Raw genomic sequence first — 25657 nt, forward strand, 5'->3', positions numbered from 1 at the left:
GAAAAGCAGTCAACTCAGCCCCTATGGGAACTCCTTCAAAACTGTTGCAGGTCACTACGTGATGAAGTTGCTTGAAATAAAGCTAAGGATGTGTAAAGCTTTCATCACAGGGTACTTTGTAGAAACTAAGGTTTAACACATATGTTGCTTAATTTCACATGTGCTTCTCTACTCCTGTTGTTTCCATACGTGTTTCCATACGTGTTCTTCCATGATTTTGCTGTCTTATGTCTGAATATACAATGTGAGCTTTCCAATAAGAATAACGAATACCATTGGATTAACTGGTCCAAACTTTGACTGATACTATACATTTCTTTATTTTTCTGTAGTGCTACCCATATGCAACTTGCTGATTAACTTGGACAACAGATTATAAAAGAGTCATTATTTTTGAGACAAAAGTGTGTAAGACTTCACAGCGAAGATAAAGGGAAGCTAGAACTTATTACATTTTCTTTGCAATCATGACACCGTGTGCATCATTTGATGTGTTGGATGTTGCATTCTGTATTTTTCAATTGAGCTCCTTGAAAACTCATGTACCCTTTTGAAGTCTATGGAGTGCTAGATGAGGCACTGTGCGTTCAACACTTAGGCTGCTTTCACATTGCGCTTTTACTTACGTTCAGTGGTTCCGTCGGGACACCCGCCCGAACCGCCCCTCTCCTACCCCGTAAAGCATGTTTCGGATGCATGCGCCGACATGGCATTGACTATAATGGAGCAGACTCCGGTAGCGTGTGCTCTGTCTTGCTCCATTTTTGGGCATATATGTTTTCTGCAGGCCGACACCCGAACATAGTCAACTACGTTTGGGTGTCCGCCTACAGAAAACGTATATGCCCGAAAATGGAGCAAGACAGAACACATGCTACCGGAGTCTGCTCCATTATAGTCAATGGCCCTGTCAGCGCATGCGTCCGAAATACGCTTTGCGGGGTGGGGGAGGGACAGTTCGAATGAATGCCCTGACGGGACCACTGAACATAAGTAAAAGAGCAATGTGAAGGGGCCTTAGTTATTGTCATTAGTTATGCCTGGTTCAGGAATAAAATAACTAGATGGATAGATTTATGGAACCCATTCTAACAAGCTTTTGCAACTGCAATCAAGCTTATAGATTTTAAGTATCATTCCAGCCATTGGCGTAACTAGAATTTGATGGGCCCTGATGCAAAATTTTGACCTGGCCTTCCCCCCATCCCCGCATGTTAGTCAGATGCATCTATATGTATGTATACATTTAGTGTTCTAAATTCTATAAAGACATATGTCGCGGGCGGGGAGGGGACGCTGCGCTCACCACGCTTGGGTCCGGCGCTGCTGCTGCTTCGCTTGCTGCTCGGTGGCTCGAGCGGTGGGCCGGATCCGGGGACTCGAGCGGCGCTCCTCGCCCGTGAGTGAAAAGGGGAATGGTTTTGGGGATTTATTGTCCGTGACGCCACCCACGGTTGTGGTGAGTTTGTGACACCACCGCTGCTCTGGACGGGGATCCCGGGAGCGATGACAGGGAGCAGCTTGGATGTTGTTTTTCCCCTCCGTGGGTAGGGGGGTTGGTTGTCCCGGGGCCCGGTGAGGGTAACGGAGGCGGTAACGGTTTAAGCCAACAATTATTTACAATCCACCAGTTTGTGGTTGCCCTGCAAGTTCTCGGGCTTATCCGTAAGAAGTTCCTTACGCAACAGTTGCAGAAAGTCCCTACGGGGACTAGTTGCCAGCAACGGCCAGTTCAATCACGGTTCCAATCAGATAACCTCTTTGGTTGATTCAATCTTATCATTCTTTTCTAACAACAACGGTGCTGATGGTCCCAACGGGGACAACTTTTGGGCAGAGGACCGCCGGCTTCACTTTAGGTCCACCTCGCCGACCGGGGTAGGGGGCTAAGCGGGTGCTTGAGGCCCCTGGCCTCCTCTCAGCCGGACTCCCAGGGCGTACCAGCCCCTCTCCCCACAATGTCGGGTGTAGTTGACGAGGTCACCGGGGAGCAGATTGCGGCTTGGATGGTCTTCTGGCAAGTGGTCATTCACATCTCTTCGGGCCACGAAGACTTCGGCCTCCAGGCCCGGTTCGTAAATGAAGCCATACCCCCTTCGGGTATCAAATCTCCGCACCTGCCCTTCATATCTCGGGCCCCGCACCCAGAAGGTGGCTCTTCGGAGACGCTCCTTCTCTTCAATAGTGCGGGCCACCAACTCCGCCTTTCTCCTCTCCCTTTCGGCAATCTCCCGACCCAGCGGTGTCGGCTCCCTGTCCCAATATGGGGCTGCTGTGGGCCCCTGCGCACGGGTCGGGCCCCGCGAGACCTCTTTGACGCTGCCCACCACTGGCAATCTGGGTAGAAGGTCCCGCGGTGACTTGGCCTGGGGTGCTGCCTCACAGCGGCGACCCAGCGCAACCTCAGCCGAGGTGTGGGGAACGGGCACAGGGATCCTCTCTCGCTGAGCCACTGACTCCTCCTGCATGAGACGGGCTGCCAGGGTCGGTACGGGGTCAGGCACGGTCACCAGTGCCTCCGGTACAGCTTCACCGACGGGCTCGGCCTTTGGTGTCTTCCAAGGGAGCGGTGCTGCACGGTCACGGGCCTCTGCTGCAGGTCGGTCCGCTTGGCAGGGTACCGCTACCGATTGTGGTGGTAGCGGACCTAGTGACGGGGCAGCAGCAGCCAACACGGGTAGCGGGGGAGGTAACAGGGCGAACGGGTGTAGACCGGGCCCCTCGGCCGCGATGACCGACCTGCTAGGGGTATAGGGGCGTGGGTCACTTACCCGCTCTTCCAGAACTCCCTCCATCTCGCGTCTCCGTATGGCCGCCACCACCTCCACCATGTCGGCCTCCCACTCCTCCAAGAGGAGCTGCACACGGATCTGCAGCTGTTGTTGTAGCTGAGCGGTCCGGACCTCCACCCACGCCGCAGTCCCGGGCACGGGAGCTACGGTGCTGCGGGACGGTTGGTGCATCGCTGCGGTGGCCTCTTCCAGGAACCAAAAGATGGCCGCAGGGTCCTGGCGTCTTTGCTTTTATAGCCTAGAGCTACATGCGGCCAGACGCCATCCGTCCCCCTTAGTCTTTTTCCGGCCCCTCCTCTACAGGGGCGGGGTTTCAGCTTTCGCGCCTCCACTGCTCGAGGAGACGCTTGAGCGAGGACTTTTCGCGCCCAAAATGGCGGCTTCTCAAAATTTTTGGCCGGACACCTCCGGCGGTCACAAGGTGCACCTCTACCAGACTGCAGACCGGTAAGAATCTGTTTGTGATGCCAAGTTGTCGCGGGCGGGGAGGGGACGCTGCACTCACCATGCTCGGGTCCGGCGCTGCTGCTGCTTCATTTGCTGCTCGGTGGCTCGAGCGGTGGGCCGGATCCGGGGACTCGAGCAGCGCTCCTCGCCCGTGAGTGAAAAGGGGAATGGTTTTGGGGATTTATTGTCCGTGACACCACCTACGGTTGTGGTGAGGTTGTGACACCACCGCTGCTCTGGACGGGGATCCCGGGAGCGATGACAGGGAGCAGCTTGGATGTTGTTTTTCCCCTCCGTGGGTAGGGGGGTTGGTTGTCCCGGGGCCCGGTGAGGGAGAGATGGCAGGCGGGTTATGGCACCTGGTGAGGTGCAGGGTCGCGGGGGCAGCGCGGTGCCGCACGGCACGGTGGTACTCACTCAGCCAATGATGAATGCAAAGTCTCCAGTAAAACAAACGGCTGGATGGACGGGTCCCACAGACGGCTGCGGTGGTTCTTCTCCCGGTAGGTTGGTGGTGAATGCCTTTCCCTGCACCTGTGTTATGGTCACGGTTCTGGTGGCTTCCCACCGGTAACCCGCTCCCCAGCTTGGATGGATGCTGAGGGAGCCCCTTTTGCCCGCAGGCTCTGGCCCTGGGAACTGTAGCCTTGGCGGTGACTGTATTTCCCTTCACGGTTTGAGCGGTTGCCTTCAATCGGGTCTTGGCTGCTGGTAAACCCCGGAGGTTCCCTTCGCTAACGGATTTGACCGGTTTTACGGCGACTCCAAGCCTGGTCGGGGTCCGTAGGCCCTGCCGAATGGTGCTGACTTCTCTTCGCTTCCCGATCCGGTACCGGCGGGCCACCGCCCGTCCCCGGTCCTTACGGTTCACGTCAATCAGCCCCTCCTGCAGACGGTCACCACCGTCTGCCAACCTTGCTGTTTGCGCCGGGTCACGCACCCGGACACCGTCAGTCTGCTCCGCTACCACTTCACTCCTCTCCACTTCTCAAACTCAACTCTCCAACAGGACTGTGTACTCCTCGGTGGGTGGGGCCAACCGCCTGGCTCCACCTCCTGGTGTGGACATCAGCCCCTGAAGGGAGGCAACAAGGATTTTTGTCTGACCTTGATGTGCCTAGCCGGGGTGTAGGGTGTGTTGTTGCAGTATCTGTGACATCCTGGCTTGTCCAGGGTGCCACACATACGAGTTGCCCTCCCGCATTAAACAGTAATGACCCCCATCCTGTTTTAATGTACCACATCCTGGGCTCCTTCCTGGTAAATATGTCCCCAATCCTGGTATATATGTTCCCCTATCCTAGTATATATGTCACCCATCCTGATATATACTGTCCCCCTCCTGGTATATACTGTTCTCCTCCTGGACCCCTCTTGGTATATACTATCTCCTTTCTGGTGTATATGTTCATCTCCTGGGCCCCTCCTGGTATATACTGTCCCTCTCCTGATGTATATGTTCCTCTCCTGGGCCCCTTCTGGAATACACTGTCCTCTTTCTTGTATATAATATCCTTCTCCTGGTATATACTGTCCCCTCCTGCTATATATGTTCCTCTACTTGTTTCCTTCTGCCATACACTGTCGCCCTCCTGGTATATACTGTACTCACCACCGTCCTGGCTCCCACGCCGTTTGGTGTCCTCCTCTATAGCTGGCCCACAGTGGTCGGCAGCTTTCATTGGTGTTTGTGCTATGTCATGTGCCGCCTCAATCACGGGGACGCTGATGAAAGCTACCAGCTTCTGTTTGGCTGGCAGCGTGTATGGCAGTGCAGGGACCTGACGGGTTTTCTGCACTGCGATAGATTTCAACTGCATGTCCGGCTTTTGCCACTAATCCAGCTGAAGCAAGGGCTGGGGCCAGCAGGCCCTTTGCAATCCCGGTTGCGGTCACGATCCCTGCGGCCGCAATTACTCTGCCTCTGATTCCAGCCAGTCAACTAAGAAAAGCGCTTTACAAGATGTTCAAAACAAAATATTACAAGAAAGTAAAATGGAAAATACTTGTGTACAAAGTATTAATACTTGGTTGGTATATCTCACAATACAAATGTTTTTTCATTATAGATTGCAAGTTATCAATTCACACTGTGTTATATGAAGCCTGTGAGGATTATGGGTCACTTAAAATAAATTCTAAAATCAATATATTAATGTAATAATTATACTTCATTGTAAAGGAAGAAGAGCCTCGACGATCTACGCAGTACTCTGCAGAAACTGGACGAATCATACCTGCATCTGCACAAGCTATGACACGGCAGGCATCCCGAAAAGCAAAAAGAGCCAGTAATGCCAAAGAAAAGATTACACGTTCTAATTTCCAAGATCAAGAACTTGTGGTGAGTTCTAAGAAATACCAAAACATACAAATGTGTGCATTTGATATGTCAGCATTTTAGTAATCATTAACATAATGGAGCACTGTTGATATCAGATGTACCATAGATCATATTTGGCCCAAAGTTCTTGTGCCTCTGCATGACCCTACATTTTCTGGTGACTCTTAGGAAACATCATGTTCATCTGAACTTTACACCAAAAAGTGATGATCTATCCAAGCCCTGTCCCTACAAGTTGGATCAAAAATCAGTATTTCAAATGACAAACGGGTCACACTGACCGGGAAATGTAACGTGTGTTTCTTCTGTTAATAGATACTGGAGTTACTTTGCCAAATTCTGCAAACTGATTCTCTGTCTGCAATCCAACAGTGGCTCTTGTCAGCTGGCCAGAGAGGTGGGAGCATTACCAATAGAATTAATAGTAAAACTACACTTTATTAATTGTTCAGTGGCAAATAGTCTTGTTACTATATTATCAATTATTTTTTAGCAGAATAACCATGTTATGCACTCTGCCTTCGAGACTATGGTCATTCCCAATGTCAAAATATAAAGAATGAATGGTATGTCTGTGTGGTTGAGCGGTCTGACGGCAAAAGGAAATGTAATTTAAATCCCTATCTATGTGATGCTATAACTTAATCTATTTCCTAATATACTTGTATTAAAAATTCCCTGCCATTCCCTAACTACACTATCTAACTGCTGATCTAATTTTTTCTAATTCATGTCTAATGATGGTTCGTTTGAGAAATAGAAAAAAAATACTATAGGAGTTAGATAGTGTAGTTAGGGAATGGTAGGTTAGGATCTCTTAGATCAGGAATGTACTGCTCCCCAGTCTCCTGGTTCTCCTGGTTCATAGTAGTACCTGCAAAAATTTTTCTTGGGGCACCATTCATTGCTGACACAGCGTTGTAAACTTTAATCCCTTACTGATTATTATAAAATTGTGACTCAAATTAATGTATGCGGTCATATAGTTTGACAGACTAAATTTATTCCAGGCAGCTGGTAGATGTGCCTCATTTATCATAGTGGGAGACATTGTCTGATAGATTTGTATCTTTAGACCAAATACAGTTTTTGTTCCTAGGCTTACTTTAGGCACTAATTTATGCCTTAAGAACAATCCCAACCCAATAAAGAAACTGGCACTTCTTGAAGTGAACCTAATAGGTGCAATATGCACCCAGAACCACGAGCAGTACTGGGTGCATATTGCTAGAGATCTTTTATCCTATGGTATTGAGCGCGGGGACTAGTCCCAAGGGCGTTATATCCCCCAACTAGTCCACTCTCTCAGCATGTTGGTACGGTCACAGGGGTGTACTAACATGCTATTCAATTCAGTAGCGGTGCCGCGCGTACCTGTGTTCACTGTGACAGCGCTTCTGAATGCCCGGGCACTTCCGGTCATGCGTAATATGAAGCTGGGTGTACGTGTCCCGGCTTCAGAGAGGTCTACTGCGCATGATTGGAAATGCCCGGAATTCAGAAATGCGGTCACAGGTAAAACAGGTGCACACCCTATCGCTGGTGATGCTGAATTGAATAGCATATTAGTATGCCCCTGTGGGCGTGCTAACATGCTAAGAGGGTGGCTAGTTGGGAGATATAACCCCCTCGGGACTAGCCCCTGTGCTCATTAGCATAAGATATGAGATCTTTACAAATACTTTTTATAACGATCCCTTTATCTATGTTAGTGTATACAGGGATTGTTAGGCAGGGATTAGCAATATGCACCCAGAACTGCTCGTGGTTGACAGGTTGCCTTTAAGACTTGCTAAATCCACACCCCTTTTGTAGACATTTTTTTTCTTTTTTTTGGTGCAATGAATAATGAATTGGTGCTAAATTGATTTGCATGAAAAAGAAATTGCAACTTATGCCAGAATGCTGATGGAACACCAATACTAAATACAGTTAGGTCCAGAAATATTTGGACAGTGACACAATTTTCGCGAGTTGGGCTCTGCATGCCACCACATTGGATTTGAAATGAAACCTCTACAACAGAATTCAAGTGCAGATTGTAACGTTTAATTTGAAGGTTTGAACAAAAATATCTGATTGAAATTGTAGGAATTGTACACATTTCTTTACAAACACTTCACATTTTAGGAGGTCAAAAGTAATTGGACAAATAAACCAAACCCAAACAAAATATTTTTATTTTCAATATTTTGTTGTGAATCCTTTGGAGGCAATCACTGCCTTAAGTCTGGAACCCATGGACATCACCAAACGCTGGGTTTCCTCCTTCTTAATGCTTTGCCAGGCCTTTACAGCCGCAGCCTTCAGGTCTTGCTTGTTTGTGGGTCTTTCCGTCTTAAGTCTGGATTTGAGCAAGTGAAATGCATGCTCAATTGGGTTAAGATCTGGTGATTGACTTGGCCATTGCAGAATGTACCACTTTTTTGCACTCATGAACTCCTGGGTAGCTTTGGCTGTATGCTTGAGGTCATTGTCCATCTGTACTATAAAGCGCCGTCCGATCAACTTTGCGGCATTTGGCTGAATCTGGGCTGAAAGTATATCCCGGTACACTTCAGAATTCATCCGGCTACTCTTGTCTGCTGTTATGTCATCAATAAACACAAGTGACCCAGTGCCATTGAAAGCCATGCATGCCCATGCCATCACGTTGCCTCCACCATGTTTTACAGAGGATGTGGTGTGCCTTGGATCGTGTGCCATTCCCTTTCTTCTCCAAACTTTTTTCTTCCCATCATTCTGGTACAGGTTGATCTTTGTCTCATCTGTCCATAGAATACTTTTCCAGAACTGAGCTGGCTTCATGAGGTGTTTTTCAGCAAATTTAACTCTGGCCTGTCTATTTTTGGAATTGATGAATGGTTTGCATCTAGATGTGAACCCTTTGTATTTACTTTCATGGAGTCTTCTCTTTACTGTTGACTTAGAGACAGATACACCTACTTCACGGAGAGTGTTCTGGACTTCAGTTGATGTTGTGAACGGGTTCTTCTTCACCAAAGAAAGTATGCGGCGATCATCCACCACTGTTGTCATCCGTGGACGCCCAGGCCTTTTTGAGTTCCCAAGCTCACCAGTCAATTCCTTTTTTCTCAGAATGTACCCGACTGTTGATTTTGCTACTCCAAGCATGTCTGCTATCTCTCTGATGGATTTTTTCTTTTTTTTCAGCCTCAGGATGTTCTGCTTCACCTCAATTGAGAGTTCCTTAGACCGCATGTTGTCTGGTCACAGCAACAGCTTCCAAATGCAAAACCACACACCTGTAATCAACCCCAGACCTTTTAACTACTTCATTGATTACAGGTTAACGAGGGAGACGCCTTCAGAGTTAATTGCAGCCCTTAGAGTCCCTTGTCCAATTACTTTTGGTCCCTTGAAAAAGAGGAGGCTATGCATTACAGAGCTATGATTCCTAAACCCTTTCTCCGATTTGGATGTGAAAACTCTCATATTGCAGCTGGGATTGTGCACTTTCAGCCCATATTATATATATAATTGTATTTCTGAACATGTTTTTGTAAACAGCTAAAATAACAAAACTTGTGTCACTGTCCAAATATTTCTGGACCTAACTGTATAACCATTGTGTCATAATTAAAATTTACATTTATGCTAATATTTGTCTTATTCTTTTATCGTTTAGGTGGCTAATGTTGTGTAATTGTCTATGCAAGGTTTTTCATATTCGGCTGGGTATATGAGCCGCATGTAGAAAAAAATTTAATTTGGGGGTCCGCATTCTTTTCAGGACAAACTGATATTTTTGGCGATATGATTTTTTCTTCTGTACACCTTTGGATCTTTTTCTGAACATTCTGGTCATTATCTTGTAGTAATGTGCCCATCCTGGTCTTCATTCTGTAGTACCATGCTCATCCTTGCCACCATCCAGTAGTAATGTGCCCATCTTTGTCTCCATCCTGTAGTATTGTGCTCATCCTTGTCCTCATCCTTTAGTAATGTGCCCATGTGGGCACTCTTCTTGTAGTTATATCCTCTTTCCTGGTTCACTTCTTGTAGCAATGTCCCATCGTGTAGTAATGTGCCCATCCTTGTCCCCATTGTGTAGTATTGTGCTCATACTTGTCCTCATTCTATAGTAATGGGCCCATCCGGGCACTCTTCTTGTAGTAGTGTCCTCTTCCCTGGTCCCCTTCTTGTAGCAATGTCCCATCCTGTAGTAATGTGACCTTCCTTGTCCTCATCCTATAGTCATGAGCTTATTCTTGTCCCCTTGTAGTAATGTCCTTGGACTCCTTCTTGTAACAATGTCCTATCCTGTCATAATTTCCCCTATTGTGCTGTTCTTCATATACACATATAAAATAATTCTTGCCACCTATCATCTGTTCTCTTGGCATCTACTTTTCTGCTTCTTGTGGCCTGTAGGCACACAGACCCCTTGAGAATTGCAGCCGGTGCAGGGGGTTACCGCCGTCGGCACTTTATTTCAATTGAAAGTATTGGCGGTGCAGCGCAGAGACAAACTCTCTGCACACCTACACCAGTGGCAGCTGCCAGTCAGTCAGAGGCAAACAGCTGACGTCGGTCTATGTCGTTAGTTGCTGGCCTCTGATTGGCCAGCAACTGCCACTGGTATAGCTGTGTCCCCTGCACTGGCTGCAATTGTTAAGGGGTTCACGTGCCTGCAGGCTGCAAGAAGCAGCCTCAGGGGCCATATGCAGTTTGCGGGCCTCGTGTTTGAGACCCCCTGATCTATACTTTATACATTGCACATTCTTCATTACGTTACAGCTCTGTCTGCACTGAATGCAGTCACATGTTGCGTTATAATATATATAAGAAGATATACAAATATAAAAACTTAGGATCAAAATATTTACTTAATGCTACTTACAGGGCTATCATCATGTTCTTAGTGCAGGATCATACCACTCTCCAGCCCACTGGCTTACTGGTTGCTGGGGGGAATGCGTTCCTGTTTCATGAACAGTTCAGACAGATATTAAGCAACTTTTCCTCTGCAGAATAAGAAGCAAAGAGACTCTGAAACTAACAGATCACTCCAGTACTCCTGGCCAGCTTTAGAACAGCACTTACAAGCTCTTTTGGAAAGTCATTGTAAGCACTGCCCTTGTATGATCACCAGTGCATTCTTGCATGAAGCTGTAAACAATAAAATAAAACATCTCTGTTATCTTTAGAACAGAGAAAATTTGTAATGAGAATTACATAGCAAAGTTGGTTGTTTTTACAAACACTTTAAAATATTAGCCATCTAAGACGATGGGAATTATTCTTTTACTGAAAGACGAACGAGTTTCCAAATTGAATGCTTTTATCATTTCCTGCAGAAAAAGACCTAGTAATGAATATGATACAGACAGCTACTGCCAATATGCATCATGAATCCATGGGCGAAAAACTCTACACCCAGAACAACATAGGCCTGTTGACGAAAGAGGAGTTCCTACAGAGAAGAAATCTCAACAGGTACAAGCTTTGTCTTAGGTAATTTCACTAAGACCCTGATTCATCAAGACTGGTGCTGCTCACACCAGTCTTAATGAGGGTGCTGGTTGGAGTCAGAGCCATCTGAATCATTAAGAGGAGTGCACTTCACCACAGATCTTATCCCAGTCAGAGACTGGAGTAATATGGCTGATGTACTGTGCACCACGGCTCATCGTGAATTAGGCAAGATGTGGCATCATACCGCGTCCTGCCTCAGCTTCTTGCATTTTGGTGGAGCTGGCCAAAACTAGCGTGAAAATACCAAAAGTCACAATTTTTTTGCACACCTTCAAGTTTTTGCGACTTTTCAGAGTGTGTTACAATTATTATCTAGTTGCGTTATCTAGTCAAGCTCTATAAGTGTCACTTTATATGAACTGAGGTATTTATAAACCATGTAGTCTTGAAAAAGAGATGTAGCTGCCCCAATAATTTCTTGACTAGAGGAGCTGGCATCTAAGAAAGTTTTTGAAAGAAATAAAATGGGAAAGATTTTAGATCACTATGGATGTGGACTTCTTTATACAAGCTGACAGTCATACTGTATAATTGTATGACCAAATGCATCTAAGAACAGCTGCGACAAGTGAAAACCACTTTACAGAAAAGGGTCAGCTACATGAGCTGGACAGTATAGTATACTCTATAAAGTATCCAGTCCATTTAGTGCAGCATATAAAATGTGATCATGTAGACAATGGCTTCCGGTCAGGGTTGCAGAGAAGGTCGGGTATATAGGATGGTTGAGTATAGTGCAACTTAGGAGGGCACTATTCATGAACATGTTTTTTGATTTGGGAACTGTACATTTCACCCAGGAATAGACCTTTGCTATGTGACAAGTGACCACTCTGACAATTAACACCTTCCTATAAAGCTAGATCCTGTCATTGGTCCCAATAGTGAAAACTTGATGCATGCAAAAAGGGTTTTGAACCATAATATAATCATGTATGGTTAGTGATAAGCCATAAGTTTTCTTATGTTTCTTATATCATTTTTTTATGAGTAGCAGGTCCATTCACAAGCAGAGACCAGAGCCTGTTCCTGAAGAAGACAAGCCAGGTAACCAACCAAGAGTCATGATGCAATTTCACTGGAGTTTAAATATAAACATATGATGTGTTAGGCCTGTGTTTTCTATTGTTTATATTAATGATACAGTGGATGTAAAAAATACTACACTCCTGTTAAAATGTTTTGTCACGTAAAAATCATATAAAAAATAATCATTTCAGAACGTTTTTTCACCTTTAATGTCACCTATAACAAGAAAATTGCAGCCTGAGATATTTAACCTGTTTTTAGTTCAGGTATTGTTGCTGATTCTAAATCTGCCCTGTAGTTAATAAGATTTGACATACCCAACAGTGAGGAAAATAAGTATTTCATAAACTTCCAACTTTACAAGTTTTCCCACCTACAAAGAATGCAGAGGTCTGTAATTTTTATCATAGGTACACTTTAACTGTGACAGACAGATTAATAAAAATTCCAGAAAATCACATTGTATGATTTTCAAATAATTAATTTGCATTTTATTGCATTATATAAGTATTTGACACAATAGAAAAACAGAATGGAATATTTGGCGATTAAAGTGGTCAGACGTTTCCTGTAGTTCATGACAAAGTTGGCCCATTCCTCCATACAGATTTTCTCCAGATCTTTCAGGTTTCAGGGCTGTCACTATGCAACATTGAGTGTCAGCTCAAAAAATAACGATGAAGAGGAATGTTTCCTTTTACAATGACAATGACCCTAAGCATACCTAGAAATTAACAAAAGAACGGCTTCTCAAGAAAGTGTGGCAAAAAGTTGCCAATTCCAGATGTGTCTTCCTGGTAGACACCTACTCAAAAGATTGAATGCTGTCATAAATTCAAAGGGTACTTCAACAAGGTTTTAGCTTAAGGGTGTGTAAATTTATGGAATCACATTATATTAATTATTTATTTTTCTTTTACCACCCCAAAAGATTACAGATTGTTTATCAATTGAATTATACAGATTAAAGGTGACATCGAAGGGGGGGAAAGTTCTGAAATATTTCTTCTTGACATGAGTATTTTTCCTGATATCATTTTTTTAGATGACAAAATCCTGCCATTAAACAGGGGCGTGTAGACTTTTTATGTCCACTGTATCTAGGGGAAGTGTTGTAGTTCTCATTTAACAAAAACCAAAGTAAGTCGAGGTATCTAGTATTACAGTTTAGCATCGTCTAATATTTAAAGCTGAGTTTATGTATGTATGTGTGTGTGTGTGTATGTGTGTCCGCTAAAGGAAGCCGCACAGTCGCATTCACATTCACAAAATTTTGCACAGACACCCTATATGACTCAGGGAACGTCATAGACTATGTTTTGACAGGAAACCCGTGCTTTACAGTTACACTCCAAAAATCCTGTCTCCATTAAAGTCAATGGAGATAGGAGCTACAGCTTATTAATAGCAGCTGTGAGTGGTTGCTATATTAACAAAATAAATTGTTAGTACAAGAAGCTTATGTGTGAGTTAATAAGATGTCGGTGGAGAGACAGATAGAGACAGAAAGATACAGTCAGACATAACCACAGACAGAGACTGACAGACAGGAAAAGAGACAGAGAGAGAGACAGTCAAAGAGACAGAGATACAGAGACAGACAGGGAAAAAGATAGGCAGAGGGGCAAAGAGACAGAGGGGGAAAGAGACAGAGGGGGAAAAGAGACAGAGGGGGAAAGAGACAGAGGGGGGAAAAGAGACAGATGGGGAATAAAGACAGAGGGGGAAAGAGACAGAGGGGGAAAAGAGACAGAGGAGGAAAGAAATAGAGGGGTAAAGAGACAGAGGAGGAAAGAGACGGACTGGGAAAGAGACAGACTGGGAAAGAGACAGACAGAGGGGAAAAGAGACAGAGGGGGAAAAGAGACAGAGGGGGAAAGAGACAGAGGGGGAAAGTGACAGAGGGTAAAGTAGACAGAGGGGGAAACAAGACAGAGGGGGAAACAAGACAGAGGGGGAAACGAGAGAGGGGGAAAAGAGACAGAGGGGAAAAAGAGACAGAGGGGTAAAGAGACAGACAGACACAGAGATAGAGAGACAGACAGAGAGATATACACAGACAGACAGACATGGATAGAGACTGACACACAGACAGACAGGGAAAGAGACAGACACACAAACAGAGCCACACAAACAGACAGAGACAGACACACGGATAGAAAGAGATAGACAGACAGACACAAACAGACAGACTGGGAGAGAGAAAAAGAGACAGTTACTATCCCGGGCAATGCCCGGGTACTACAGCTAGTTCATTATAAAGGGGTCTAATCTCCCTATCTGCAAGTGCTTGTGTAAAAGATAAATGTGAAATGTAGAGCACCGCAGTAGCTTGTTTGTGTGATGGGCCCCTGGTGTCTTAACCCCACTGATCTAACACTTAATATTTTTCAGAGCACATTGGTACTGCAGAAGTTCTTCAGATACACGCAGCAGACAATGAAACCCAAAGCAAACCCAACGCTGAAGAATAACACGCCTTTCCCTAAACAACTACCTTTAAAAAAGAAACTGCTATTCTATCATCTTGTAACTTCTAAGTGTCTTTTGTTAGATGCAGGAAACAATTGTCAGTTAACATGTAAGATGCTTCTTCATCCCTTGTTGGATGTTCTATTTGTCAGGATTTCTGTCAGATCCGATTAATGTAAAATTCACATTAGAAATTTTTTATCTGCTTCTCTGCTCTTTTTTTCATTGTTTATTTGTAATTTGAAGCGTAATAAATGTCTAGTAACGAGAGCGATAAGCTTTAGTACTGTGCCAAGTCTTGTCAACAATTAAAGTTGTAGGATCCCCAAAAGTGGAAATCGAAAAGCTCATAGAAAGCCAATTACAGCAAACATTCAGCTGACATAGAAAAACATTTTCATTCACATAAAAGACCCTTTACAAATTACATACATAATTCTCTATAACTGTGTTCCTTTTGAAATAAAGAAAGTTTCCGACCTAGAGTTGTCAATGTCTTCTGTAGCAGGTCCACATTACTGTGTGCTAGTCCATGTTTCCTTTTTTTTTTTGGAGGGCACTCTTCATTGAGCGTATGGTTGGAAGTGGTCAATTAACTATTTACCACTTATTTACCAGATCTATGATATTAGTCTATTTATTCAGATTATATTCCAATTCCACTCCTTAGCCACTCTAGAAATGGAGTCATGTGCAGATTTAGGGGGGCTTTACAAGTTGCGACATCGCTTCCGAAATATCGTCGGGATCACGTAGTTAGTGATGCACCTCCAGCGCCGGTAACGACATCGCAATGTGTAAATCCTAGATGCGCTGATAAATGATCGTAAAAGCGTCGAAAAACGGTGATCTGTGTAGCGTCGGTCATTTTCATAATGTCGGGTCGACCGCAGGTACGATGTTGTTTGTCGCTCCTGCGGCAGCACACATCGCTGTGTGTAAACCCGCAGGAGCGACAAACATCACCTTACCTGCGTCCCGACAGCAATGCGGAAGGGAGAAGGTGGGCAGGATGTTATGTCCCGCTCAACTCCGCCACTCCGCTTCTATTGGCCGGCCGCTTAGTGATGTCGCGGTGACGTCGCTGTGACGCCGAACGCACCTCCCCCTTGAAGGAGGGATAGTTCGTCAGTCACCGCGACGTCGCCGACCAGGTATGTTCGTGTGATGCTGCCGTAGCGATAATGTTCGCTACGGCAGCAATCACAAGATATCGCATGTGCAACGGGGGCGGGTGCTATCGCTCTCGGCATCGCTAGCCAATGCTAGCGATGTCGCAACGTGTAAAGTACCCCTTAGTCGACCATTGGAAATACTGTACTTCTCTCATGCAATAGGAAAAACTAAAACAATATCCAGCTCACCGAACCCGATGGAGAGGCCACATGGATCTGACGGTGCAGGGAAACATGGGTGTCGGCAGCAATCACAGAGGGAACAAGGAAAGCGCATCCAGCATCAACATCCAGATAAGGTAAAGTATGAAAATATTTTTTATTTCATTTCCATTAAAATAGTACAATATCCATGGAGATAGTAGAAATTGCACGAATAAGGACACAATTGTCTGAAATGCGTAACGTCTTCTTTTTCCATGGATCTTGTGCCATTTTAATGGCACAAGAAAATAAAAAATATTTTTATACTTTACCTTATCTGGATGTTGATGCTGGATGCGCTTTCCTTGTTCCCTCTGTACTTCTCTCATGTATTCCACAAGAGTATGTTTAAAGAATATCAGTGATTAGATGTCTGAGCATTGCATGATGGCTGGTGCAGCTTTTTATTTTATCTAAACTCACAAAATTGAAGTATTACTACAAACCAGTAGAGTAGCTACCGGGGGGCAGAGGGTGCGGCTGCCCCAGGCCCCGTTAACTATATCGGTGTGCACAGTGTGCCAACATAGTTAACCTCTGTGGCAGTGCTGAGGAGACACAATCTCCCTGCACTGTTGCTGATGATAGCGCGCACACGCAGGACATCAGCGTCCCAGCATGGTGACGTCATTGCAAAGCTCCGGGACTCTTATGTTTTGTGCACGTGAAGTCCTGCTGGCACTGCATCGCTCAAGACCTGCTGGAGCAGGTGAGTATATGATTTATTTATTTTTTTTAAATGCAGAATGGGGGACATCTATACCAAGGCTGGGGGCCCATATATACCAGCATGGGGTTTAGGCGGGGAGCCCATATATACCAGCTGGAGGCCCATATATACCAGTACAGGGCCCAGAGTGGAGGCTCATATATACCAGCATGAGGGCCCATATATATCAGCATGGGGCCCAGGGTGGGGGCCCATACGTACCAGCATGGGGTCCAGGCTGGGAGCCCATATGTACCAGCTGGAGGCCCATATATACCAGCACAGGGCCCAGGCTGGAGGCTCAAATATACCAGCATGGGGGCCCATATATACCAGCATCGGGCCTAGGATGCGGGCCCATATATACTTGCATGGGTCCCGGCTGTGGGTCCATATACAGCAGAATGGGGCCCATTTTGGAGGCCAATATACACCAGGCTTGGGGCCCATATACACTAGGATGGGGACATACTATATATAACAGGATGGGGGATATTAATACATAATGAAGAGGGTGAAACACATGTCTTTATAGGATTTAGAAAGTTGTAAGGGCCCGTACATGTGACATAAACATGTTAATGTTGCATCGGGGTCCACTGGACTCTAGTTATGCCGCTGGTGTGGGGGGACACTTATACAGTGTGAGGAGCCTTTATACAGTGCGGGAGCTAATGTAGGGGTCATTATACAGAGTGGGAGCTAATGGGGGGCTTTTCTACAGTATGGGAGCTAATGTGAGGGCTGTGATATACTGTGTGGACTACTTTGGGGGCCCTCATAGAGTGTGGGGGGCTACTATTGAAGCCATTATAAAATGTGGGGACTGCTGTGGGGACAATTAATCAGTGTGTCGGCCACTGTGGTGGCCATTATACAGTGTGTGGACCATTGTTTTGGGGGAGCTGTAGGCCCATCATATTGTATATAGGGGAGGTGTAGAAGCATCATACTTTGTATGGAGGAGGTGTAGAGGTATCATACTGTGTATCGGAGGAGCTATGGGAACATCATACTGTGTATAGGGGAGGTGTAGGGGCTTCATACTGTGTATAGACAAGCTGTACATGGAGGACATTATTAAATGTTAAGTGGACACTTAAGAACCATTATTGTTATAGGGGCACTCAGGGTATTGTGACCGTCACAGGCTCACTGGGGGCATTAATACTTTTTAGGAGCAAAATGTGGGCACTTTTCTAGGGCACGTATATGATGCACCCACGGGGTCAGGGGTTACTTGTCGCTGGGCCGCGGTGCTTCTCCTGGGACGCCGCGGTGGCCTCGTCCGGTTCCATGACCCCGGGTGTCAATAAAAGGCTGGGGATAGGGATGATGGGGGTAGTTCTTCGTGATGCCATCTGTTGTGTACGGCCAATATTAGATGCCGCTGCGGGTATTTTTCTCTGGTGGGGCAGATGACAACGCAGCTCAGATGGTTCAGCTTTCCACAGGCAGATCTATGCCCCAGGGAGGATGATGGTGGTAGTAGTCTCTCAGACGTTGATAGCGCTGAGGCGAGATGGCATGGACGCCGGCAGTAACGGGATGACACAAGCGGTGCAGTTTAAGGTCTCTTTACTCACTGCTCACACATTCAGCCATTGGAAAGTGCCAATCCCCGCTGTGATGGGCTCCAGCCGATCCCGGATACTTCAGAGGTTGTGACCGACGGTCACTTCTTTTAGTCTCCTTTCAATGGTCTCCCTCCACCCCAGCTCCTGGGACGTGGAACGGGTCATGGGTGCTTGCTGCACTCCCCACGAACCCTGGGATTCCCCTTGTTTTCCTAAGAACCCGGGTCGAGCCTCCAGCTCCAGACCACAGGCCCCAAACTGTTCGTTGTTTGCCTGCTCCTGCTAAGTGCGACCTCACACGGACACTGTCCAGTGCTGACTGCCTATTTTGTGTAGGATGGCTCCTAACTTCCCCCTGTGGGTGCCCCATCTCCCAGGTTCCTGACTAGAGGGCATGAGGGCCCATATCTCGTGATGGCTACCCCAGCACCTACCCTAGCCCGGCCCCAGTGACAGAACCCCCGTGTTATGTGTTGGTTGAATGTGGTTGTGGTGGTTATCAGCAATGACCTCCTCCGGATCCGGGATGAATACTGCACCTTAAGTGAGGTGCAGTACCCTGTGGAGCCTGAAGCCGCAGGGGCGCCACATATACAGGGCATTAATATTTTCTATGGGCAATTCTACCATCTAGATGGCACAAAGAGGCATTTTACCATGTAAAGGGCACAGTGCTGGCATTAATATGTGGGGGGCACAGTGGTGGCAATATTATGTGGGGGCACAGTGGGGGCATTAGTATGTGGGGGCACATTGGTGGCATTAATATATGGGGGACACAGTAGTGGCATTATTACCATGTGGGGGTACAGTGGTGGCATTACTATGGGGGGCAGTAAGAGGAGCACAGTTTTTGTGCCACACAGCAGGTGCAGTAATAGGGACACATAAAACAGCAGCGGCTCAGTATTGGGGTGATGTCAGGATGAGGTGTGCAGGTTGGGATTAGATGGGGACGGTGCCAGAAATGTGAGAAGTCAAATGTGTCATTGTTGTAATCTCTGTAGACGGGTTGTGGCTGGAAGAAGTTGTCATGTCGGTCTGGAGCAAATGGAAATGATGGAAAAGGTGAACAATTCCATCCGAAAGAACGTCAGCAGTAAGTCACTATCTATAACTGCATTGTGATCTCTTGTATGTGCTGCAGCACCGATATCTACCTCTATATAGTTACCATATAGTGGTAATATCAGTGTCATCTGCCGAGGTTCCTCTATACCCACGATTAGTCTGCGCCACCGTGGTTATCATGGTTACCTGGTTGGGGGCCCACTCCCACCCGATCTGAACCCCTAGCTACACCACTGCTCCATATTTAATATAGACCTTATTTCGGCACCCAGAACTAATTTACCGTGGATTTATAACCACTGGGAAAAATTACTGAAACAATTTTATTCAGTCTCTTTTTTTCATCACGTGCTTTATAAAAACAATTACACTTGAGATACAAATTTCTTTCATAGTAGGAAACCATCAATGACTGTTACAATTACAATTTGTCATATTACACACCTTTTCAAGATACATAATAAATATTATTGTGGCATTTCTACAAATTTTTTATTCCACAATTGTTACTTTGTCCTTCTGTATGTAGTTAACATACGTAGGTCCTACACACATGGTGGATTGTAGTAAGTAGATCATCAAATTAAAGGTATGTTCCATGGTCCAAGATAGCATTGTAAACAGTGTGATATGTGTCTACTTCAACATAAAGTTATAATCTGTGGATTAAAGTTATTCATTGATATTGGAGGGATTCCTTTATGATTTGCCAGAAAATGTCCAGCTGCTTGTTCATATAGAAGTGAGATGGAGATCTTTTGCCATACTCCATTCATTTGTAAATACAGTAATAGTGTAAAACACAAAAGAATAGGAGAAACAGAAAAAAAGGTGGTCAGTGGTCAGTCTTTTTTTTCACCCTCTTGGCACAGATCTGTTTCACCAACCTGAAAAATGAACCTTTTTTACATTGAGAAGCCTTTCACCATCAGTATATCCCTTATACCCATCCGACCGGTCTGCACCACACCGCCCGTAAGGTAAATATTATAAAGTGATTTTTACATTATACAGCGTTGCCTGAGTTCTTATATACAGCATGTTAGAATGCTGTATATAAGAGCCCACTGGTGATGGCCGCAGCTTATAGTCACCAAATCTGGTGACAAGTTCCCTTTAACAGGACAATGGAAGGAATTAGGAGTATTGTGAACACAGCTTTAAAAGCCTTATCACTTCCTAAGTTTAAGGTCGCGTAGCATGGCCTAAAGGCCACTTCACATATAATGAGATTGCTAACGACATTGTTGCTACGTCACAGTTTCTGTGACACAACAACGACTTCACCAGCGATCTCGTAATGTTTGACACGTACCAACGATCCGCCCTCTGCTGTGAGATCGTTGGTTGTTGCTGAATGTCCTGGGCCATTTTTGGCTCGTTGGAGTTCTGCTGGGCAGGATGGATCTGTATGTTTGACACCTACCAACGATCTCGTTAATGACCTAGATGAGAACTTAAAGTGTGACACATAGGCGTGTAGTTGCATCACCTTTTCCGCACCCCCTCTGCACCGATTGGTTGGCGCTGAGAACAGTACTGCATTTTGATTGGGTATCGCTTCATGCGTTGTTCCTTTTTGAGCCTTGCTTTGAGGATTCGTACTTTGTTCCTGATTGCTTGCTTGCTTTTTGGATCGAAGCTGAAGTCGCAGGTGCTATCCTCAAAGCAAGGCTCAAAAAGGGACAAAGGATGAAGCGATACAAAGTTGCCTTCTAGGCCGGCTGCCTAATCAGAACGCAGTATTGGCCACCAATCGGAGCGGAGGGGTGTGGAAAAGGCGACGCATATGCATGCCTACGTGCCTTACAGCGTCAAATACCACGCCCCTATTCGAGGTTGGAATCGTTACATACCTGCTGTGTGACAGGGTCTCAACGACCAACGAGATCGTTATAAAGGTTGCTGCATCGTTACTAAAGTCATTGGGAAAATGACTGTGTGACATCTCACCAACAATCTCACCAATGATTTAACAACGATCCGGAAACTGTGATGTAGTAACGATCTCGTTATGTGTGACTGGACCTTAACAATTTGCCCCATAGCTTGTTCCTCTTTATCTTTGAAAGTTAGGAGGCATGCTTCCCTGCAATGAGTTCCCTTATTCTGTTCTTATTTAGGAACAAAATGAGAATTGAAAAGACTAGTGTGAACTGGAGATTACTACAAATCCACTTTGGCCCACCCTGTAAACTGGAGATTTGTACAGATCCAATTTAGGCCACCCTGTGAGCTAAACGTAGCATCAGTCCACATCGGCTGTCCTGAAGCTTTGACACAAGATATCAGTTACCAAGTTGAAATGGATACATTAATAATATAAGTTTTATATCTATAGCGCCAACATATTCCGCAGCGCTTTACAATTAAGAGGGGACATGTACAGACAATATGAGACAATACAAAATAACAAAATTAAGATACTAGGAGGAGTGAGGGCCCTGCTCGTAAGCTTACATTCTACGAGAAAATAGGGGAGACACAAAAGGTGAATACATTGCAGCAAAGCCTCAGCATTTAATACAACTTTATAGGTTTTCAGACTGGATGTAAATGATAATCTTTTTGTTCACTGACAACAAGCAAATCTCTATAGAAAGTGAAAAAATCAGAACAAGTTGCCCAACTTTTCACCATAACAATCCTGCACACCAGCATCAATTAAACAGTTCTTTCTTCATAGACTGTAACATGCCACCCTTAGAAATGTTCTCCCAAACTTGATGTTTTGTGTAATGCTGACCTGAGAAGAGCTTCAGTATGTAATGTGCAGTGTACACTGGGATGTGGTGCTATAAGAAAGGCCACAGAACGCAGTGGATTCACCATCTTTGCACAGAAATGAAAAGCAGCAGGAGAAGCCATGGAAATTAGGGAATGAGGGGAAAGGAAGTTGGAGTTTTCTCTGCCTCTTCCTCCCCCTCCTGATGAATGGAGGAGGAGGGGATGTCAGAACAGTCTCAGGGAGGAGGTCACTCATCAGTAAACACTAGTCACGTAGTTTCCAAAGTCTATGTACATCTGAATCCTGTGTGAGATGAAAGAATATTAGTATCGCTGCAAGGGGGCTAGTGTGCGAACCTCAGGCTTCATCCCTCTCATCCTCCCCGGAGTGAGAGCCCATTGGACAGGATGGCTGGGATTTCCGAGAGCCCCCTCCTCCTCATTATAGCCTGCTGCTGCCTTACATTGGGTAAGCTGGGTACACTGCTGTAAAATATGTACATAGTTATGAAAAGCAATATTCAGTGCGGAAACTTTATGATGTGCTTTATATGTCAGTGCACCCTATAAGATGTGCAGAAAAGCTCAATGTACAATGTATGTAGTATTCGCATATGTGCTTTTCTGCGCTACATCTCTTAATTATTGATTTCAGTTTCTTTCATTCAGTCCCTTTACCACAAGTACGGTATATAAAATCCAGATAATCTGAGAATCCACTTTGTTCTCTATTCTGTTGGATATTATGAAGGGGTCCAAATATGATTTCTTAAAAAATACCCCGACTTATATAAAAAATATACTTTTATTTATTGAAGCTAAAATTTCACCCATAGACAGACAACGACAATTAGTATCACAACTGGATTATCATATAAATGTGAATTCATGCAGACATATATTACCAAATATTGCCAAAAATCTCAAATTTATAATAAGTACAGTTGGAATTTTTAGTGCTGAAGTGCACATTTGGTGCTGGCTTTTTTGATTTTTCTTCATTGAATTAGTCGGTGGCTGACCCCCACCTTGCTATGCACCCCAATTTGGGATGTATTCCATCTGTCTAGATTTTGGTGATTGGTGACTGTTCACATTCAGTCATCAGGCCCTGTCCACAGGCTATTTACTTCATGCAGCATTTGCTTGGACCTGTCCCGCCCACAGCCATGATTCAGTCATGGGTACGGGACTGAAATAGACCAGGTGAGTGCTGCTAAGAGCACATTTTATAAAAATATTTTAGTGTTAGGACTGCCCCAAATGAGATTTGCCGTGGAGTGGCGGGGTGGCTCAAGAAATTGCAATTTTTTGCCAAAAATCTCAAATTTATAATAAGTACAGTTGGAATTTTTAGTGCAGTAGTGCACATTTACTGCTAGCTTTTTTGTTTTTTCTTCATATATTAGCATAATAGCATTTCCTCCACCAACCCCAACTGTCACCTAAATCTCAAAATCATCCATCAAATGATATAGAGTTCATTAATTGGAAAAAATCAGACAGAAGGAAGATGAAGAAGGTATAGGAAAAAAGAGTTTTGTTATTTTAGACAATTATAACTGATAACCATAGTCTCATTTGCCCAACCATATTTTTGTTACAAAGCCACCTATGGAGACAGATAGGCCCTTAAGCTGTCTCAATATTTGGCTCCAATAACCAGCCCAGTTTGCAATACCTTAGATAAAAAATATTTTGACAAAAAGGCCACCTTTATCAAACCATATTGATATTCCTCAATATCCACAAATCATTGATCACATTGGTGTTTAAGATATTAATGGAGATTATTCTAAAGGTGATAAAGATAGCCCCTCCAATATATGTGCATAGTGGAATGCCTACCCGGTCATTGCCAACAGAACAGAGACATTATGTCGGTGAAAACCATCATCTGAACTGTTAATTTAGATATTTTAGCAACCAAAAAAGCACAGAAAAATAACAAAATGTCCAATGACATAGATATTCCTTGGTACGGATAGATAATATCCAGATTCTTGATAGATGACTCATATATGTATCACATATCCACAGAAAATTCCATGTTTAGAGGAGATAATTCATCAATCTTCGTGGACTCAGTCGGTTTTAAGAATTAAATATATCCAACTTCCATTTGCATTTTCTGTGACGTTGCAGCGACGTCCCGTCGCTGTCGCTGTGTGTGACATCCAGCAACGAGCTGGCCCCTGCTGTGAGGTCGTTGCTCGTTGCTGAATGTCCTGCTTCATTTTTTCGTCGTCGCTCTCCCGCTGTGAAGCACACATCGCTGTGTGTGACAGCGAAAGAGCGACGAAATGAAGCAAGCAGGGAGCAGGAGCCGGCGTCTGGCAGCTGCGGAAAGCTGTAACCACTATAAACATCGCTAAGCGCTAAGCAGTGTGCGCGGCTCCCTGCTCTCTGCACATGTAGTGACGTTATGATCGCTGCTGCGTCGCTGTGTTTGACAGCTAAGCAGCGATCATAACAGCGACTTACAAGGTTGCTGTTACGTCACAGAAAATGGTGACGTAACAGCGATGTCGCTGTCACTATGTGTGAACCCAGCTTTAGTTCCAGTTAAAGAAGCACTACAATTACTGGTAAGCTTTTCATTGTGTTTCATAAATGTGTGTATGTATGCATGTAATGTATTGTGTGTGAATTAACATACTCACCTACCGCCTCTCTCTGGTGTCCAACACCGTTCTTCTCCACTTCTCATTGATGTCACCGCTCTTCAGGCTGGCCAGGTGCTCTGCGTTATCCAGAAGTCTTTTTTACAATTAAAGTGTATGGAGCATCAGAACAAGGCTCCATGGGCTTTCATTGTAAAACTGACTTCTGGCTTCTTTAAAGGAAATCTTAGGCTATGTTCACTAGAAATACTTACAGCAAAGATGGAAATGCAGATGTACATTACCTAGGCCAAAAACAACTACTCCAGCAGGATACAGCTAAGCCCCCCACTAGATGGAGGCATTACAGGTGCAGAAGGAGCAAATCACACACACGCTTCCAAAACATGGAGGGGGCGATTGCTGGATGGTAAAACTGCACACTGATGGCTTCCATAGAGCTTTTTTATATTAAATATAGTGTAGGGACCTACAAGCATGAGGTTTCCATGACGAGGGTTGTAGGCTTCTATCTTAATGGCCATAACACCAACAAAAAACCTCATATTTTTTGTACAGGATACAGCCAGGCCCCTTTTTGTTAGGCCTTGCTATTAGAGTTCCTGTCCCTGTATGATGCCCAGTTGGGGTATGGCTTGGCAGCCCGCCAGATCTAATAGTATGGGCGTCACCTAATAGGCTGCGGGTTTGTGACTGTGTATCTGCTAGTGTGAACAGTGCTCTATACAAGCCATCATTGTACAGTTTTTTACCATCCAGCAATCGCCCCCTCCATGTTTGGAAGTGTGTGTGTGATTTGCTTTTCCTGCACCTGTGATGCCTCCACCCAGTGGGGGCTTAGCTGTATCCTGCTGGACTAGTTGTTTTTGGCCTAGGTAATGTACATCTGCAGTTCCATCTTTGCTATAAGTAATGATATTTATTCCTCCTTTTTTTGATTTTTTAATATTAAATTTAGTGTAGGGTCCTACAAGCATGAGGTTCCCG

General features: G+C 45.0%; 2 protein-coding genes across 5 annotated transcripts in view; both read left to right on the forward strand.

Annotated features, from left to right (window-relative positions):
* TBATA (thymus, brain and testes associated) overlaps positions 1 to 15058 on the forward strand; it is a 123394-nt gene extending 108336 nt beyond the window's left edge. For all 4 annotated transcript variants that reach the window (XM_075347261.1, XM_075347260.1, XM_075347259.1 and 1 more), the window contains 5 exons: positions 5422 to 5583; positions 5899 to 5980; positions 10905 to 11043; positions 12077 to 12129; positions 14506 to 15058. In XM_075347261.1, coding sequence (XP_075203376.1) covers positions 5422 to 5583; positions 5899 to 5980; positions 10905 to 11043; positions 12077 to 12129; positions 14506 to 14585 — 516 coding nt within the window. In that variant the 3' untranslated portion in view covers positions 14586 to 15058. The remainder of the gene's footprint in view (positions 1 to 5421; positions 5584 to 5898; positions 5981 to 10904; positions 11044 to 12076; positions 12130 to 14505) is intronic.
* A 7253-nt stretch (positions 15059 to 22311) lies between these two features.
* The window catches only part of LOC142309808 (microsomal triglyceride transfer protein-like), a 164547-nt gene continuing 161201 nt past the window's right edge, over positions 22312 to 25657 (forward strand). Inside the window, exon 1 of the mRNA XM_075347265.1 lies at positions 22312 to 22515. Within this exon, the coding sequence (XP_075203380.1) occupies positions 22455 to 22515 (61 nt within the window). The 5' untranslated portion in view covers positions 22312 to 22454. The remainder of the gene's footprint in view (positions 22516 to 25657) is intronic.

This window comes from Anomaloglossus baeobatrachus, chromosome 5 (assembly GCF_048569485.1).
Source record: "Anomaloglossus baeobatrachus isolate aAnoBae1 chromosome 5, aAnoBae1.hap1, whole genome shotgun sequence".
NCBI lineage: Eukaryota > Metazoa > Chordata > Amphibia > Anura > Aromobatidae > Anomaloglossus > Anomaloglossus baeobatrachus.